The sequence below is a fragment of the Sprattus sprattus genome (assembly GCF_963457725.1).
Source record: "Sprattus sprattus genome assembly, chromosome: 8".
Classification (NCBI taxonomy): domain Eukaryota; kingdom Metazoa; phylum Chordata; class Actinopteri; order Clupeiformes; family Clupeidae; genus Sprattus; species Sprattus sprattus.
The window spans coordinates 16,777,550-16,796,984 of record NC_137927.1 but is presented as its reverse complement, the minus strand read 5'-3'; the positions used below and the strand labels follow the sequence as shown (position 1 = coordinate 16,796,984).

General features: G+C 41.2%; 1 protein-coding gene across 2 annotated transcripts; it reads right to left on the bottom strand.

The window, feature by feature from the left end:
- Window positions 1–7,505: 7,505 nt before the first annotated feature.
- Window positions 7,506–15,506, bottom strand: asb7 (ankyrin repeat and SOCS box containing 7). Of its 2 annotated transcripts, none has more exons than XM_080843119.1 (5): window positions 15,230–15,506; window positions 13,917–14,023; window positions 13,498–13,747; window positions 11,249–11,854; window positions 7,506–9,954 (listed from the first exon to the last, which is right to left on the bottom strand). In XM_080843119.1, exons 3-5 carry the CDS (start codon window positions 13,703–13,705, stop codon window positions 9,815–9,817), a joined length of 954 nt encoding a protein of 317 aa, XP_080699245.1. In that variant the 5' UTR covers window positions 13,706–13,747; window positions 13,917–14,023; window positions 15,230–15,506; the 3' UTR covers window positions 7,506–9,814. The 2 variants fall into 2 exon arrangements, with proteins under 2 accessions (XP_080699245.1, XP_080699246.1); XM_080843120.1 differs by having other exon boundaries at window positions 15,353–15,506.
- Between the last annotated feature and the right edge of the window lie 3,929 nt (window positions 15,507–19,435).

Genomic DNA, 19,435 nt, shown 5'->3' with positions numbered 1-19,435 from the left:
GTCAGGGCTCCCCCTCATCCTATCGTGCCCTGTCAGGACTGGGCCTTTGATGTAGGAAGCGATTCTTATCCCCACCATTTCTCACCAATTCAGATGCCATCGAGCCGCTTATTCAGACTGTTTCAAGAGTGAGAGCACACTTTGTGTTTCAGATCAGAGCAATTTGCAAGCTTTATTGAGAGAAAACGGACAAACAATGGGACCTTAGATATAGAATCTGTCATCGCCCGTTCTTGCCAGCTCAAGATTAGGTTTCATAGTTGATGAAATTGCCCAGTTGCGAACAGTATTGCAAAACTTTCCCTTACCGTTCAGATTTTATTATTTATTTCTAAAGAAGAACATTTGTACAAGCAAAGTGTGTTATTTGAAAGGAAAACAAGTTATCCACCATACATGATTTTACTTAAAATGAATTGTTACTAATATTCTGATCAGAGCACATTTATGCCTTCAAGATGAAAACTATTTGATTCATCTCTGACTTAAAATAATATTTACCATTGTGGGATTACACATGAAGCCATCAAAATCTCTTAATCTTGACTGAGAGTGCGCCTTCAAAGAACAAGAATAGTTACTCTACAAAGATTTACGGTGATTATTAAAATGATAGTAAGAATCAACATAGTTGTTCTATCTCTTCTATCTAAACAACATCACAGTTGCTTTCAATCAGCTCTTTGAAAGAAGTTTTGCCTTGAGGTTACAGCAATGTAATCTCGTAACAATGTAAGTGATCTCTAAATCACTTTGAAGAATGCTTTGACTTGGACACATGATTTTTATTTAACATTGTACCATTGACATGAAGACACATACTTAATGATTTACCATACTGTGCATCATGTTTCAAAGGTATTCTGAAATGTACAAGCAGAAAAAAGAGTTATACACATAAATCACATTACATTTATTTTAAAAGCTCAAACAAAAAAAGATCTACATTATGCCACATGATCTCATTTTGATAAACTGATTTCAGATTGCTCTTTCATTGTAATTAAAAAAAAAAAACTCATGCAGAGAAGTATACATTAATTACATTTGTAAGACAATTCAATTATAAATACCTACAAGTTAATGTGGCTGAAACATGGTAATCAAACTGCCAAAGCACATCCATACAGAAGTTGTCTGTCCTTAATTTAACAGGACAAGTCATTATTGTAAAAGTGTATTTGTATGTGGTGTATTTGTTTGATATCTAACTTTTGCACATGAGTGCTTTATCTGGGAACCCAACTCACCCTGGAGTCTGGGTCTTGTCATGAAACGGGGAGTCCCTAAAGGTCTGTCTGTCCATGATTGTTATCACATCTCTCAAGAGCACTATTCCATATTTGCCTTACAATTAAAACTCATTATCATGACACTGAGAGACCAAACATCTGTGTACAGCCATTTCATTTTGTGGCTGTGGTGTATAGTATTTGACATTCACTTCCAAAACAAACAAACTGTATTGAACTGTATATCAAAGACTAATTAGTCATTCTGTATTTCATATACTAGGTCTTTGAGAACCACATGACCTTTCAGACCCTGGTGGAAGTGAAGGAAGTTGTCAGAGAAACTGTCAACTGGAAAGATTGTCCTTAAGGGCTGGTCATTTGTGGAATCCATCGGTCAGGCAGGCACTCCAGACAGCGCAGGGTGCAGACCTCACCACGTACATGACTCTGGTTGTAGACTGTCCATTTCCAGTCTAGTTGGCGGTGAAGATTTTATGAAAACAAACATGTCACAGAAACAAATGGATAGACTTAAAAAAACGATTTTAAATGACGAGTAAAACATAAACATAAAAAAATAAAACGTAAAAGAGAGAACATTTATTTTAAAAACCCATGATGGTCATGACTGCGGCTGATCACTGAAAACTGAACTAGAGCTTCACCCAGTGACTTTTGGAATTACACAAACAAACTTTAAATAACTTAAAGTACTTGTAATACCCTATATTCATATGATGGGCAGCGATAGCCTCAGAAATGATAATTTCCTCTGCTTTTCGCTACAGTGACCAACTGTTGGGCTGAAACGCAGTCTGTGAGATAGTGTGTCACTGTGGAGACTCAGTAGTGTCCCAGTGAGAGGTTGTGTTATGTAGCCGCATTGTCCGGGGATGCAGGGGCTCCTTGTCAAAAGCAGCCGTCTAATGTGGAGGATTGAATGACTGAACAGTGTTTACATCTCCCTTTTGGCCCGGCTAGATTGTAAGTTGGGGCACAGGGAGAGTGTGAGTGCTTTTAGTAGCGGCATCAATGTTATCTTTTGTTTAGCAAAGTGCTTACCATGCACAGCACTGTCTATGTTATTACTCCTGCATGACAAGGATGTGGTTGTAATCTGTCTAAGTTATTATTCCCCGGAGGATAATGAATAGGTGGGTGACAGACAAATCTTGTCATTAAAAACACAGGAAAATAAACATTGAGGGATCGTCTTGTTGTCAGATGAAACATGAGCTCTTCTGCACAGATTTTGCTCTAATAAGAGAAGGCAAAGGCCCTGAGACATGTGTGCAATCGGCCTGCGGTAGTTGTGCTGTGGATCTATTCTACAGCCATATTTCTTTCTCATATCCCGCAGTGTGACTGTAGTTTCAGTCAGGGCATTTTAATTCATTTTAACAGCTTCTCAGACTCAGCCCACTATGAAAATATGATATGTCATACATAATTTGAGGAGAGAACATGTGGGAAAACATAGATATGTATTTGTATCCTGAGTAAAGTTTTGAAAATATCTAGTTGAAGTGAATTGTAAAGGATGACCAGTTGTCAAAATAGCCAAACCTTTTCAAACAGCACATTATCCAATACAATCTGTATATTTACAGTTATTATTTCAAACACCTTTCTTATTTATGAGTAGTCAAGGGCAACCCTGTATTCTGTTTATCATATAAATTGTGCATGTTGTTGACAAATCTGTTGAACATATAAATATATGCCATTTAAATCAGTAAAAGACAACGAGAATTTTTTTATTGCATAACCTATGGACTGATTTGCTAGCCATTCATTTGCTGACAGGCGATGTTATAAAAGAGTCTGTGTGGAAATCCTATGCTCTACAGGACTGTGCTTTTTTTTCTATAGGTTTGTTTGGCAGGGTCAGTGCCATGCTTATCTTAGACATGCTGCTCTACATTTAACATCCCCCTGGTTAGTGTCCAAACAGGCCATTTCAATCCTTTAATGTTTCAGCATTTACAGAGATACATGCCCTTGGATGAAGTTTTTTTTTCTTTACTAGCCTGGAAATACAATACTATCCCTGCATTACCATGGAAACAGTAACAGTAAAAGAAATCCCTGTTTTTTAGTGCTGCAATGCTGGACCCTTGGAAGGTACCAAAAACATTAATTTAGAGCAGTTTTTGATGCTTCCCAAATCAATACTCTCTTTCTCTCCAGAAACCTAAACCACCTATCTCAGCCGGCGAGTGGACCATCTAGTATGGCATGTCGGTTCTCCTCCACTGTTCAGCTAGAACTATTTTGCTTGCATGAGTGAGTGTCCTGGATAATTGCTCCTAGTGTGGTCTGTCTGGCAGCACAGGTCTCAGGCCTCTGCTGAAACCCATCCAGGGCTGCTCTCACCCAAGCCAGGCCCAGTGCTCTTTGGCACACACAGGCTGGCCTGTGCTCCTATCCCAGGAGAGCCTGGTTTTCAACTGGCCCTGTCAGCCTCGAGAGCCATGTCGAGCTTTTATTAACACTGATCAAATTATAATGTCACTTGATAGTTTGTCAGCTTCTATGGGAAAGTCAACCCCAAAACCCTATCTGTGTGCCTTTTTTTTTTAAGGAAAGACTAAATAAATAAAATCAGACTGGGCAAGGCTTGGTGCAGGAATGCAAAGACCACAAACAGACATCAGCCTTGAAAGTGAAGGGGGGAAAAAAGTGCTGGGAAATCCAAGTAAAAACCAAACAATGCTCCGGGTTTCTTGTCAAAAGGAAATCATGTGATCAGGTTTTAGAGGAGAGTGCTTTGGATGTAAAGAAGGTAAGCAAGAAGGATGAGAGGGTGTGTACATGGAAGCCCTTGATTTAAAACATATGCATGAGGCATTGTTGTACAGCAGTGTACAGTATCCTTGATGAACAGGCTTGTTTTAGTGAAAGGGCGTTCTGGGCAAGTACCAACATATACCATTACACTCACTGGCCTTGTTGTATTTCTGTGTACTTCCTCCAACAAGCAAACATTGTTTTGTGCAACAAGGTAGACTGACTGGTTTTTATATTAGACCACAAGACCAGAGTTTGGTTAGGGTATTTGTGCTACCATATGCTAAAAGAAAGGCTATTACTTGTCTAGATTGTTCCATACATGCAATATAGCAATGCAGGAGTGGAAACATGTTTTTGAATCAAGTCTGCAGTGTAATTTGGTTTCAGCAATGTAAAGGCACTAAAAGAACTGCTAATACAAAAAATACAAATAAGTATTTCTTTCAGAACCCTCTCAGAATTGCACTTTGAAGAAACACACACATGCAAAACAACAGATGTATTTGTTCAAGTGTATTTTCAATTTGAAGGAATATCAGAAACAATTAGCACAATACCATTTCAAATATAATTAAAGATCATTCTCAGTCATAGACATAACATTTAAAGCATTTCAGATGCTAGGACGAAAATACCATAGTTTGAAGCAATGAACTACGCAACAAGAAACAGAATGACAGAATGATCCACAAGTTTACATGATGATTCTGTGGCAGTTGAAACTTAATAGAGTTATCTCCATGGCATCTTCATGGAAAACTATCAAAACAGCATGTGGCTGATGTGGAATATTGAAAGCGAGCATATATTTGATCTTCCCAAGCTGTCCTCCATACTGTTGGCACCACAACACCACCATTACTCATCTTTAACAGCATCTACTGTTTTCCCAAAAATCAAACAGGCCTCCTCTTTGTGGGCCCAAAATGTCACTTAGCCCACTCTCACTTTGGGATTATTTTTCCTTGTGGCTGGACAATCGACCATATATCCGGACTCATTTGGATCCTCAGTGAAAAATTCTGCCTTTGACTTTCTTTATTAGGTGAAAGATCGAAGTGATGGGAAAAGACACAAGCATGGTAGGACGACTTGTACCTTTTTACGTATAGTTAATTATTAAGTTCTGCTTATTTTCTTCTGGATCCTTCTGCTATTGCTTATCATAAACGTCTTATAACCACTGCTGGAGGATGAAGGTGCATCTGTCTGCCCACCGGCACACGTGTAGCCAAATCTTTCCCTTCAGCTAGCATGGGGGTGCTTGGGCTGGAGGCCCATCACCTCATCCCCCCGTTCCCATGCACCTGGAGTGGCCAGCCACTAGGGCTTTGCGCTAAAGCGCGGCGGCGGCGGCAGCACACAATGCCGTGCAGTGTGCGGGAGGAGAGGAGAGGCCGAGCCGGCGGTCGCAGGGCTTTTATTCCCCAGGCTCCCAGCAGGAGGGCATTCCTCTGCCTGGCCTTTCGCTCTGTTCTGCATGAGCACGCCGTGCATCCGCGCAGAGGTGCACGGCTTTCAGCACAAAAATTAGGAGCTGATAAAACGGTAACAGAACAGCTGGGTTACGGTACCGGAGGCTCCCCTAAAGTCCAGAAAGAGGCCCCATTGTGTGCAGTGAGCGGCAGGGGCAGTGCGTCACACGCCGGCCTGGGATACACACTTGTCTCATAACTTTTTGGAGGAGGGAGGGGGGCAGAAAATAAAGAGTCTCTTGAGATATGGATGTGGAAGTGGTCCAGAGGGGCCCCTGGAATGTTGTTGCTTTTCTTGGAGCCCTCGTATGTCTTTTCATTAAGTAACAATGCATCACCAGTGAGGGTATATTAAAACACAAGACAATCACATCAATATGAAGACAAGTCACAATCAAGCAACGTAATGAAAACAGGCTCTATACAGCTGCAATGGGCTTTAATGCGCTGACAAAATGAAATATAGTACGTAATGGCAGGGTTGCACTTAACAGACCATGACTATATTATATTATACTATACTCTATTCACCTGTTTATATTGTTGAAATATTTTTGTTGACAGAAAAAAGCCAAAATACAATTTAAGCAGCAAAATTAAATTTTGTTAACTTATAGCAGCAATAAGGAGTTTTGGTCTAAATCTAGCGAGCTGCATAAAACTACTTAAATTGGTACTTTACATTTTGAAAAAGAAAAATGCAGTTCCCCTCAACTTTAAACAACAAACACAACACTGATATGTAACTACTAAGATGATAAGTGGCCAAATCTCCGAAATGTCATTAAGATAAAGAAACAAACCATGACATCCCAAAATCCATGGAGTGCCGTTTGCATGTTCCCTGCAGCGATCTTCCACACACAACTCCCACAAAGGGGTTTCCATCTTCCATGATGGATCCACAACTTAACCAGTGTGGAGCTTCCTCACCTTAAACCCAAAGCTTCAGTGCTCCACATTTTCAAAAACGAGAACAGCACAGGATTTCCTCCGCCCCATGTAAGCTACCAACAGTAGGTACATTGTTCCCACTGTCTGCCAGGATACATGTCTACAGAGGAAAGCCATTGTCTTTATCATGTAATGTTACCTGTGATTTGATCAGTGATAGCTCCCTGTGTTTTGTAAAGTAATACACAAATATATCACTGGTGCTCTTGGGTCACACAGGTACACAGTTTGGCAGTGTCCTGGTGTACAGACTGAGGAGACAAAGGCAAAAAAAACTAAAAAAAAATCTTTCTATGTAGGTCCACATTCCTGAAAGTGAGGGAGGGAAAAGTCTAAAAAGAAGGAAAGAAAGGAAGAACCCCCCCACACTCCAATGCTCAAAGGGATACATGTATCATGAAACATATTGACAAACTGCCAAGCTTGTGTAATTTTAGGTATCCCATCCCCTACATGTGAAGAATACGTTTTTTTTTTTTTTTTCTCATGTAGCGCCAGCTGTAAAAGTAGAGCTGTTATAATGGATCTACTGCTGCACCATCCTGCTGCACATGGTGTAGTATGGCTCTTAACCCGAGGAGTCTGGCAGGGATTCAGCAGCGTTGGGGCGGGGGGTGGAGGGGGTTGCACCTGAAACAGGCTTTGCCACGATCACTATCTGGGCCGGAGATTTATTGCATGACGATACAGAGGACAGGAAGCGAGAGTGCAAGGCAGAGGAAACAAACACTGAACCCATTCATAGAACACTCTTATCACTGCAGCGCACTGGCACACATACGCCAACACCGCTGAAGTCTGTCTGTTAGGCTTCACAATAGGAAGCACTTGGGAATCTGATCTCCACTTTTCCCAATTTGGATCAACAGGGTAATGGAAGAATATTAACTGAATTGGTGGCATTCTAAAAATAAATGTATCTATATCTAACCATATTTCTGTTTGAAGTAACAACTGTGGATTTCAGTAGTGTTCACAAATGACTAGCACACAAGGATTATGCCAGGTTTTTTTTATTCACACATTTTTTACATTAACAATTCGGCAAACAGCATATTATGTACATTCAGTAGTTGATGGCATGGAAGACGTGGGATTATTTCATAGACTTTTCCTACTAAGCTCTTAGATTCCCTGACAACAAATTAACCATCTTCGGTCCTCCAAACTCTGCAGTGCCAAACATTACAACAGCAACACACATGCCCCTTGCCACCTCTTACACACAGAATAAATGCTTCCAAACATATCTACACAGTATACACACACACACACACACACACACACACACGTCTCATACAAAATCTTACAAAATGCTGCAGTATTCAAATAGACCCACAGGACTGCCAAAACTGTAATAAAAAACGCAATAAGACAAATTAACACTCCCTCCTTGTGACATTCTGTAAGTCTGTGTTTCACTGTAATCCTACGCTTCATGCGACAACAATGGCAAAGGCAGCTGGTGGTTAAAGTATTTGTGGAGACAAGCGTGCCTCTGAGAAAGATGCGGAGAGCACACTGATGTCACCATTGACTTGCACGTTTTATTTTTTCCTTCTTTAAAAAAAAAAAAAAAAAAGGCAGACAGGACAGCAGAACACAGAGGTTGAAGCACACATGCCACACTACACTTGGGAAGCCAGTAGCTCAGAAGACCAGACGGCAGACCAGGTTGAAAAGGCCGACGGGTTTGACTTTTAAAATCATGACTGCATTTAATTTAGAGTCCCAAGGCCATGTAAGGGCAATCAAAACGAGACTTTGTTCTTCCGAAAATGCACACTCTTCCTGTACACTTTCGCAGTCCACAAACACTGTCGAAATATGGGTGTCTGCTTCTCTTTTCCTATGACAGGGTTTTGCCTGAGGGAGCAGAGTAAACTAACCATAACACCACAAAAGATGCCAAAGATTCAGCTAAAATAATTGACAAAATCAAATAGTTTATGGAATGGAAAATGCAATTAAAGATTATATTAATAAAATGTCCCCAATAGAAGGTATTGTTTCACTGTTCATTTTGACAATGCAAACAAGAATTTCTGAAAACATATTAAGGTATCTTTTATACTTTTTGTAGTGTGTGGGAAAATATCAACTTGTCTTAATTGCAATTTCTAACTCTTTAAAGAATCTCTAAAAAGAAAGAGCAATTATACATGAGCCAAACACGACAAAAAAGCATGAGACTTAAAACACACTTTGAAATTGAGTTTGTTTAAATAATTCTAGAAAAATATTTGCTGTACATATAACACAATTATTTACATTTTCTTTGTTAATAATTCTGTGAATATAGACATGAATAGCCAACAGTTTTCTGTTAAACATGTTTGGGATTGCATTTGGCCACTTTCAACGTCAAGAACTCACTAGGCTAAGATGCTGCTTTTCTCAAAATGAACGATGATATTGATGTCTGCTTTCTACAAAACACTGATTTGGCGCTTGACGCCTAGAACAAATGAGCACTCGAAGCCAAACTAGAAACACTTAAAACAATGCAATAGCCCCATCTCAGAAATGACATCAAGACAAAGCACCAGAACTGTCTGTGTAGAGATGCACATACTTGGAAAGTGTGGGAGCTCTTTCTCGCTTTCCCACAAATGGGTGTCCTGAATCACTGATCCATGGTTGAAGCATATGAACTGTGATGACATGTGACAGAAACTGAGGCTTTTCTACACTGAGCTTCAATGTTTCTTTCTTTTTTTCCTTCTTTAAAAACTCCAACCTCACCCCCACCCCCCTTCCGAAGATTATCGTCTTGTTTATATTTAACGCCAAAGCTGTAAGGAGTTCTATAGGATGACCTCAGTCAAGGATTCTTTAGCAGCTCCATTCTGGGTAAGAAATAAAGCTCCTGGTACCTTATAAATGTCTTGTGTTCGATAAGAGGAAAAGCAACTGCTAAAACAGGCCACTAACCTCCTGAGACTGGGAGCAGAAGAATCTCTGTTCTATGGTTACTCGATCCAGACGACTGAAATTCGAACAAACTACACTAGGCTTTGGTGATTACGAAATGCCACAAAATGAACAGCCTCCTACCAACTTGGAGAACAGAATTTTGTAGAATGCGCTCCTGTACAAACTTCTTTTACTGATTCGTTTCAGTGGTCAAGTATGATACTTCAGTTAAATATCCACACCATCGCAGCAACTAGGCTTGGCCATTCCTTCACTGACTTTCACTGATTTTATAATCATATAGCTAAATAGAAATGTGCATTCATCTCATTTTGTATAAAAACTGTGCACCTGTTCTTAGAGTTCACAAGTAGAAAGGATAACAGTTTGCATAGTCTTAAGCAGAAGAAAACGCTATGTCATTACGTGTTTTGGCTGCCATCAGACATTGTCGAACTTGTGTTTTAGGTAGTCTTTCATGACCTTAGCAATGGGTAAATCGTCCAGGAACTTCAGGCTTTGAAGGCCTATGCACTGCCGGATTTTAATTCTGCACAAGTCCTGCAAAGTCCTGGGTTGTCCTAAAGAGGAGAGGGAGAGAGAGAGAGACAGAGAGAGAGATGGAAAATATTTTAATCAAATATCACTATGAAGACTTGACAGTAGAGACCACACAAGTTTAAACTATATTTTAGGCTACATCAACAACTTAGGTCTGCTTTCCGAGGCATGTTCTTGGATCGACTTCAGCACAAAGCAGGCAGTGAACATAATGGTATCCTAGGTCATGCATCCAATTAATGAAAACAGACACTGAGACTAACAGCAGCAAAAACTCCTCTGTCCTGGCCCTCAGAACAGCCTTCAAGGCCACTGAACTCCCTTTATCTGCTACGGTTCAGAAGTTAACATGGGAAAGGCCCTTTTCCGGACTTCACTATTAAAAAAAAACTAAAAACTATTATCAGCTTAATAAGGCAGTACACTCTCTGCTCCCCGTGCCACAGGCTGTACCCACAAATGAAGCCAGCTGGAAAACCCACAACAAAGGCATAGCTGAGGCCATCTGTGGGTCCTGTCTTATGTCACTTCAAATGCAGCTCTGACTTCCAAGCTATGGCCACGAACGGTCTGCTCATAGGCTGGCGTGTCAATCACATGGACGCACAGACAGGGGCTGACAAGCTACCCCCATAAAGCAGTTTGGATGATCAATAAGCTGGGGGGAAAGATGATCAGGCCGGCCTGTCCGGAGCTGAATGAGGCTGACTTCACAGTGCGTGTCTGTCTGAGGACTTTGGCTTTGATGTCTCGATATCAAAGTTCAGGGAGAATAATGGGAATACAGGTATTGTGCTTACCGAATCATTAGCGCTTCAGGTAACACACGGCTCTTTTCATATGGCCGATTGTTCTGTGAGCGAGTGCTGGGCTTCATGACATTATCCTCCACTTTCTACTCAACTTACAATCAAACAGCACAACACATGTCTGACCAAAGCTGCAATCATACCAGCCTTTCATCATGCATCATTACTGGGATAACTGATTAAACTGCTGCTACAGCGCAAAAGTAGTGCTGTTTGATGGCTGTCATTTGGCCATTATGCCATATGCACAGCAATGATCCAGTTTTCTGGGCCATACGAACTCCAATGTGTAAGAAAAAAAACTGATTCCTTCATACCCTTAGGAAAGACATACTTCAAGTGCAAAACTGGAAAGCAGCCAAAAACCCTTCCATCACATCAGGAGAGCATCAGATTCCTAGCCTCACCTGAACGTCATACATACATACATACATCCTCCCCAGCCCATAGAGCTAAACACACAGGTAGGAGGACAGGACAGAGCAGATAGGGGAGTGACACCTACTGGTGACTTCCTGTAGAAAGTCCAGGCAAGGCCGGCTGATGCCTGACATGCTGACCGAAACAGCCACGGGCGTCTGGCCCTCGTAGTTGCGTGTGTTGGTGTCGGCGCCGTAGGCATAGAGCATCTGGGCACAGAGCACGTCGTCGCGCAGTGCCGACAGGTGCAGCGGGGTCTGGCCATCCTCCAGGCGGCCAAGGTTGGTGTCGGCTCCACGCTGCAGGAACATGCGGCAGTAGGAGTGGTTGCCCTTGATGACAGCGTAGCGCAGCAGGAAACCGTTCTGGATGTCGATGTTGGCGCTGTGGTCCAGCAGGATGCGCACGCAGCTGGAGCGCTCCCGAATGATGGCCAGCTGCAGAGGGGTGGTGCCCTTGTCGCTCAGCGGGTCCACCTCAGCGTGGAACTCCAGCAGCAGCCGCACAAACGAGTCGCGCCCGTAGTGCGCCGCCACGTGCAGCGGCGTCCAGCCGTCATTGCTCTTGGCGTTGATGATATCGCCACGGTGCTCCGACTCCAGCATGAGGCGGGCGATGCGCGCACGCCCATGCATGGCTGCGTAGTGCAGCGCCGTGAAGCCCCCGATGAAGTCCTTCACCGTAGGGTCAGCTGCAGAGACCGGGCGACACACACACACACACACACACACACACACACACACACACACACACAGCCAGGATGAGCTGACAGCCAGATGGGAGATTAAGGGGCCATCATGGGCCGTGCTGGTAATGCACTTCAACAATCAGGAAGAGCAGAGTGTGAAAGAGAGGCCATAGGTTAAGTCCTGCTATTTCAATTACCCAAGACAGCCATTATTGCTTTGTTTAGCAGAGAGAGAGAGAGAGAGAGAGAGAGGAAGGGAAAACGACAGCAAGAAACTTTTGGGGGAAAAAGAAAATCTTGCAGACAACTTGCCTAAATGAGATCTTGATGCTAACATAATGTTACACTTCCTCAACTTCCTAACTAGTAAATCCTGTCAATGGTACAAAATGACATACCTACAGCAAAACACAAGTTACAATGTTATCAATATTATCATCACTATGGATTATCATTTAACAGTTATGAGTACAAATCTAACCAGGTAAATCTAAATCACCATTTAAATTAGCTGAAGAAAGCAAACTGCACTAAATGCAATGAAAACACATTCCTGAACAAGACTCAGCTGATGTAGAGACCAATGTGTGCCAGAGCGGTTTCACACTGCCATCTAGCTTCAAGACGCTATCCCTACAAATAATCAATTTGACATCAAGTGACACTGATGATAAGCTTCAGCACCAACTTACTATCAGCGTCTGTGCTAAGGAAACTATATTGAGCTATAGCACAAAGGAAAAAACAGGGCAGTTCATACAGACCGTTCACAACTGAGGGAAGTTTGTAGGCAGTTATTCAGACCTTCATCGGAAATGTGTACATGTACCAAATTAAATCTGTAAAAGCTAGTGAGTTATAATTCAATAGATTGCTAATACGGTAGCCTAATGACTTTTCAGCTCCATTCTAGAGATGGGCTTGACCTGCTTTTGATGTTCTTCAACCTAAATTTTGCAATGCGACTACCTTACTAATTATAGCCTAATAAATAGTATCCTATAACTTACTGTTACCATCACAGAAATTGTATTTCAGGAACGTTTAGCTCAAAAAAGGGAAGGGGGGGGGGGGTCCTTAATGTAGTAAGGCTATGTCCCACATAGTCTACAGTGACAGCCCAAAAATGACTTGAATCCACTTTCTTTTTTAAGCATTTCTACTATATTTTAACTATCTGCTCAAAATTGGAAAAAGCTATACCACATAATTTCTTTGCTGATTATAGCCTGGAAATTCTCAACAGAGAAGAGCTGGTCAGACCAGAATTTCGTTGGACTGCTTATTAGCGACCTCTGGGGAAGGGTCTGGGTGGCAACACCGAATAAGTACTCTCAACTGGACTCGGACATTATGGTCTCTTACCGTTACCCGCATATGTACACGTGCACATTTTGCAACATTTTCTGTTGGGTGCTGATAGGTAAGCTGTGAAATGCAATCAGTCATAAAACAATATTTCTTTCAAAGCCCACTATCCCTGTTCAAAACAGATCATACATCTGTGGCGTGTAATACAAATGAAAAGTAACATAACTAAGAACAAATGAAACATATTGAGAGATCAACATTCAAACTGGACTACTTTGGATACCGCTTCCTGACTACTGTTAAGTCATATATACAAAATTATGCCTGCTCCCCACCTCCGTGCTCCAGGAACACCCGAACACATCTCTCCTTCCCTTTCGCTGCCGAGAAGTGAAGCAGGGTCCAGCCATTGGCATCCCGAATTTTGGGTGAATAACCCTGTTCCAGCATCTTGCGGACGGTGTAGACATCCCCTGCTGCCACTGCAGCCTGGATTTGCAGCTCTTGAAGTTCAGGATTCCTTCTGCAGTGATGGTTCAGCATCCTGTTACATCTCGCACCAGGAGATTCATTCACACCTATCCTCTGGAAGTAATTTTGGGCATAAGAAAGGAAAGAGGGTCATGGTAGGCAGGTGTAACTAAGTATGCAATGATGGGGCAGCCAGTCCATAGGGTGATGACTGATCAGATTAAATCAATATGCATTTTAAAATATGATCTGCATGCTTCAAAGTAATTACTCCAATTTTCACCTTCTGTCAGTGCCTCCGATGTGTGACTGGTTCCCTTTGTCTTGTGTCCATATCTGGTAACGCATCAGCTATTTGGACATGGCATCCACAGCACTGTTGACTAGAAGCTGTGAATGTAATGTGTAAAGGATATATCAAAACGTATGGAAATACAGGTTTGGCACATGCCCCAACTCTGAGAGTACACAACAAGTCACTCATAACGACACAATTAAATAATCCCTCTCTCATAGAATGCTTTGATCCAACTGGGCTCTGGACCTCCAGCACCTCAGCAAGGGTAACTTTAGCAAGACCAGTGAAGGCTACCTGTGAATGACAAGTCACTACCTAACGTTACCTAGTTAGGATAGGTAGCTGGCTACCTAAGACAAATAATGACAGAACGTTTTCGAAGAATACGATTATCTAAATACATACCTGTCTCATTGGCGTTATATTTCAAAACGCTGAAACTGATTAGTTGCACTATAAGTTAAATAGGTCTCCACTAAATGGGGCACGATTGTACTGGCAGTTAATAACAAAAGCAAACAATTAAACAAGCTATCTATCGAAAAAAAGGTTGGTAGCTAACGAACTAGCTTATCTTTGTTGACGGGAGCTAGAGAGTAGACCAAAATTCGGCTGACTATGCCATCTCAAATCGTTAGGCAAAATACTGTGTTGTGCTGTGTTCTATTATTACACGTAATTAATATTCATCTCATACGTTGTCGTGTTTAGCCGGTCACCTCAACCTACGTCGAGACTAATCTGGGACAAACTAGCCAGCATTCGCGACATAAATAGTTAGCATCGAACAATGAACCGCTAGCTAGGTAGCCAGCTCTTATCAGTCAAATGCTAGCCAAGTTAGCTGGCTAACTAGCTAACAAATATTAGCTTCTCTCCTACTCCCACTTCTGTCACAGGTTACCAATATAAAGAGTAACGCACCATACCTCTGGATATCATTTAACTAATTCTAAATAAACTGTACCCTAAATTAACCTACGAAAAAACAGTAACGTTTCAGTTGTCGTTAGGTGAAGAGAAGCCAACTTGTCAGTTTTGCCAATATAGATAACTCACCTAGCTAGCTAGCTAGCTAGCTATGTAGAAAGGTCCCCTTATCCTATCTTACACGCTATGCTACTAATATCAAAGTGGTGGCTAACTTACTAGCTAGCTGTGTGTGATAAGGCTAACTATCCTGCAGCTCATTGCTATGCTTTTGTTCAAGTTCGAAACAAACGGCTCAAAGAATAATGCTCTCATACTGAGCACAACAACATTTTCTCACTGCTATGTATGGATAACAACATTCATACTTAATATATGTGTGTGGCCAGCTAGCCATCTTCCCTGCAGGTCGGCTCCTCGAACACCAAACACTCTTCGCCCAATAAGAATTCATTCATGAAGAATTTTACTTGTCAAATAGATCCCCATACCGGAGTGACTGTGCGTGTTGCGTTCCTCCCCATGGTTCATTCACACAGGCGGGACATATGAAAGCAGATGTGACGTCTGGACGCGAAGCAGTAGTTGGAAGTTGCAAAAATAAGTTATTTCGACAGACGGCGGAAACCTAATATAATATAATGTTGAAACTATTTGAACAGTAACCCCCTTGTAACACACTCCATGTCCAGTTGGTGGCGGTGCAGTGTATTTTGTGCAACGTCACTGACACGCGACGAAAAAAAAAAAAAAAGAAGGCATTTATAAACAAAATATTTTATGACAAAAATGTGAGCATACATTTACTGGGATGAGACTCATAATTAACAATTTCGAAAATAAATAAACTAACCAAAATAAATAATCCAACAGGGTGAAGGCTGGTTACGTTAATGCATAAGGACTCTGGGCTGTCTCTCTGGTGCACTGTGGATTTTGACAAAGAAGAAGAAGAAGGGAGGATGGTGGCAGTGCTATGGAAGTTCCTGTTACTACCTCCTTTCTAAACTTAATTTACAGGGTTATAACCAGTGGTGTAGTCCCGGGTATACACAGGTATACAGAGTATACCCACTTATTTTTTGGTCAGCATTGCGTATACCCACTTCTCAAAGCAGGGCGTTTATCCTGTGCTGTATGAGCTGCTTACAAAAATTAGTATACCCACTTCTCCAGGGACCACTACACCACTGGTTATAACGAATCCATGGATGGACTTAATAAAGTAGGTTTTGATAATTGACAATACACCCTTGAGTGACAGAAATATGTAAGTGCACATGATGGGCTTTAACAATCTCTCTTTTCTGTCTGTTGCTGACAGGCAAGGTAGCCAACCTGACCTCATCATGGACTTTTCAGAATAGATAACGGGAAAGGGAATTGGGCATCCTTGTGTTTAAGGACATCAAAGATGGTTTACAGTACAGTACAAAAGTTCTAGGCATTTGTCTTAACAAAGTTTTCTTTACTTCTGCATTAGTGTTTCAATAACATATATACTGTATATATGTATATTTTGATTATCCTCACGTTACAATTTTTTTTAAAAACTTGCCTAAATATTTTGGCTTCTGTATGTGGACATAAATCATAATGACCACAATGAAACAAGGACTGTTCTATACAAGTTTCCCTGAGGCGCTGTGAAACCTATGCAGTTTCTGTGTTTAGATTTACCATAACCTTTCATACACAAGGTATTTTGATCAGGTCTTCACAATATGTATAATTTCACCATCATTCACAAAAAATGCTGCTTAGATGGGCTATATGTATGCGATAGATGTGTTGAACAATGGACGACTTCTTTTCTCTTCCGAATATGTGTGATGCAGTCTCAGTAGGATACTACAACTGTAGGATTCTCAGGATTCTCTAGAGACAAACTTAGTTTGATGCAGTATGAAGGTTATCCTGAGATTGATGCAGATGAGTGTTCTAGGTCATCCAGTTCAGCAGTGTTTGCAACACACTCCAAAAGAGTTGGTGGTGGTAAGCACCCATAGAATTAAAGATGGTTTGAGAAATTAGCTTTTGGCATGAGTGACCTCACCAAATCGTCTTAGACTGTAGGAATCATAGACATCTCTTCTAAGACAACAATCACGTTACAGCTGACATTAGATCCGGCTGCATTAGCTGCAGACACACCAGGTCCCATAGCCTCAAAGGGGGTGCAAAATAATCATGAGTCATGACATGAGGCATGCATGAGTTCCCAAAAACAAACTGACAAAAATGTTTTACTCATCAGATGGTTGCCTCGGTTTTCCATTGGTGGTTTTTTGCTCACATCTTATTTTCGCCGATTTTGCTAAATAAAAACATTAATTTATCCATAATAATTTTTCCAGGAAGTGTTGAAATGTTAATTCTAAAAACTACAAAGTTACTTACAGATTTCTCATTTGATTTACTCTCCAGTCCAGATGGTGGCGGTAATACACCATCTGTTTATTTGCGGCCCTCTACTTAACAAGTTGGTGAAGAAGTTGAGTATCGTGGAGCTAGCAACAATAAGATAGGCAAAAAGCGACAGAATAAAAGTCCGGATTGTCAAATGATTCAACGTTCTGACCGGCATATGCCTGATGTGCTGATAACTAGGGTGGATAAATACAATAACAGACTGATTTGGCAAATAACCGTACAGTGAGATGGTACCTTATTAAAACGTTTTTCGTTGTTTATTATCATTAATTTCTCCATTAAATTAATAATACATCACCACATCCAGATAGTGGCATTTCACACTAAGGGCCAATTGTTTTATTAACTGATTGTGAGTCATAGAATATCCTACACATTCCTGAAATAAATGAGCCTATAGACTGTGTTTAATATGAATAGGTAGGACAGAGTTGTGAGTTATTTTGTAGCACATACAGAAAAACACACAACACTTACCAGAGGGGAGGTTTTCAAACAGACCTGAGTAGGCTGGGAAGGGTCAGCCATAATCTTCCCTGCTCACTTCAGGGCCTTGGAGTCGTGCAGGTCCTGGAGTGTTGGCAAATTGCAGCCAATCACCTTCTCAGTAAAACAAATGATAGACAGGATCCTTTCTCTGGTCTTTGGCAGTAAAGGCAGTATACCAGATGGTGATGGAGCAGGTTAGAATGGATTCAAGGACCTGTTGACATCTTTACACAACCAACTGCAAAGAGTAACAGAGTGCCATTATTGTGTTCCCTATTACAAATATAAATATATATTCCATACATTTACATACAATATTTAAACACACCCATGACAGCTGGTGAACAAACAGTACATTGTATTTTTTGTACTTTATACTATGCAAGACAGGGAAGGTGGCAGTATCTGTATAATGTTATTCACATGTAAAAAGACAAACAAGTAATGCTGAAAGATACAGAAAAAAGGCCTATTTAGCCCACTCATCAAAGTACAGATCACAAGTGGGATGTTAGTTGGACAGGACAAAACAGAAGACAATATTAATAATAAAACGCATCTTCTACAAGTGGACACAAAGACATCTGCATGGCTTTTCACAAGCTACTCAATTATATAAGGGAAAAACAACTGAGGTAGCATTGAAATGTACTGCATATAAAATGCACCAGATGCTACAGAGCATGTAAAAACTATTTGTGAAGCAGCTTGACATGTACTATTTTAGAAAATGTTCTTTCTGTTGTAGAAAATGTGTAAAGTCAGTTTATTTTACACAAACGACACACATATGCATTAGGGTGGCGACACACACGCATGCCGCAGTCGCAGTGAAGTTTTCCTCTGCATTTCCTGGACTGTCTTTCCTCCAGGACAGCCAGGAGCAGTGGGCAGCCTTTATGGCACCCGGAGACCAAGTCAAGTGATCTGTCCGTCTTGATCAGGGACGGACAGGAGAGTGTTCTGTTCTTCTGCATGTTTTTCTGTTGGGATTCTTAGTGGAGGAAACCCCTTGCGAACACGGGGAGAACACGCAAAGTCCACACAGAAAGCCCCAAGAGTGGATGGAATTACACAGCTGCTGTATTTTTGCCTGGGGAGAACCTGCCCCCAGTACCAACAGCGGCATCTGCGGGAATTGAACCCAGGACCTTCTTGCTGTGAAGCGGCAGTGCAAGCACCTGAGCCACACATGGTACCAAATTCTTAGACCAATGGCAATAATAACTATGACAAACATAGATTAAAATAGAAAAATGGCAACATTAGGAAGATATTTAGGGACAATAGGTTGTTAGGCTGTAGTGATTGCGTTTCACATACATACTTACTAAGTTGAAAGTGAGCATAATCCAATGTCTAGTTTACTGGACAGCAGAACTATGGACCAAAAGAAGGAAGTGTTGCTGTATGTTTGCTGTGTAATTCCATCCACTTACACTGGTACCTACAAAGGTGATTCAGGGGTTAATATCTATTTTATTTAAGGAAGAAATTACTTTTGTTTTATTTGAACAACACTAGTAGGTTCTTTGCTTTAAAAAAAGGCATTTCAATCTTCTTCTTTTTTCTCAAGCTTTTTTCTATTTTTGGTTAAGATTTCCCAACCAGTATGTGTATTGTACCTTTGGTGGCACGTACAATTTGTTAAA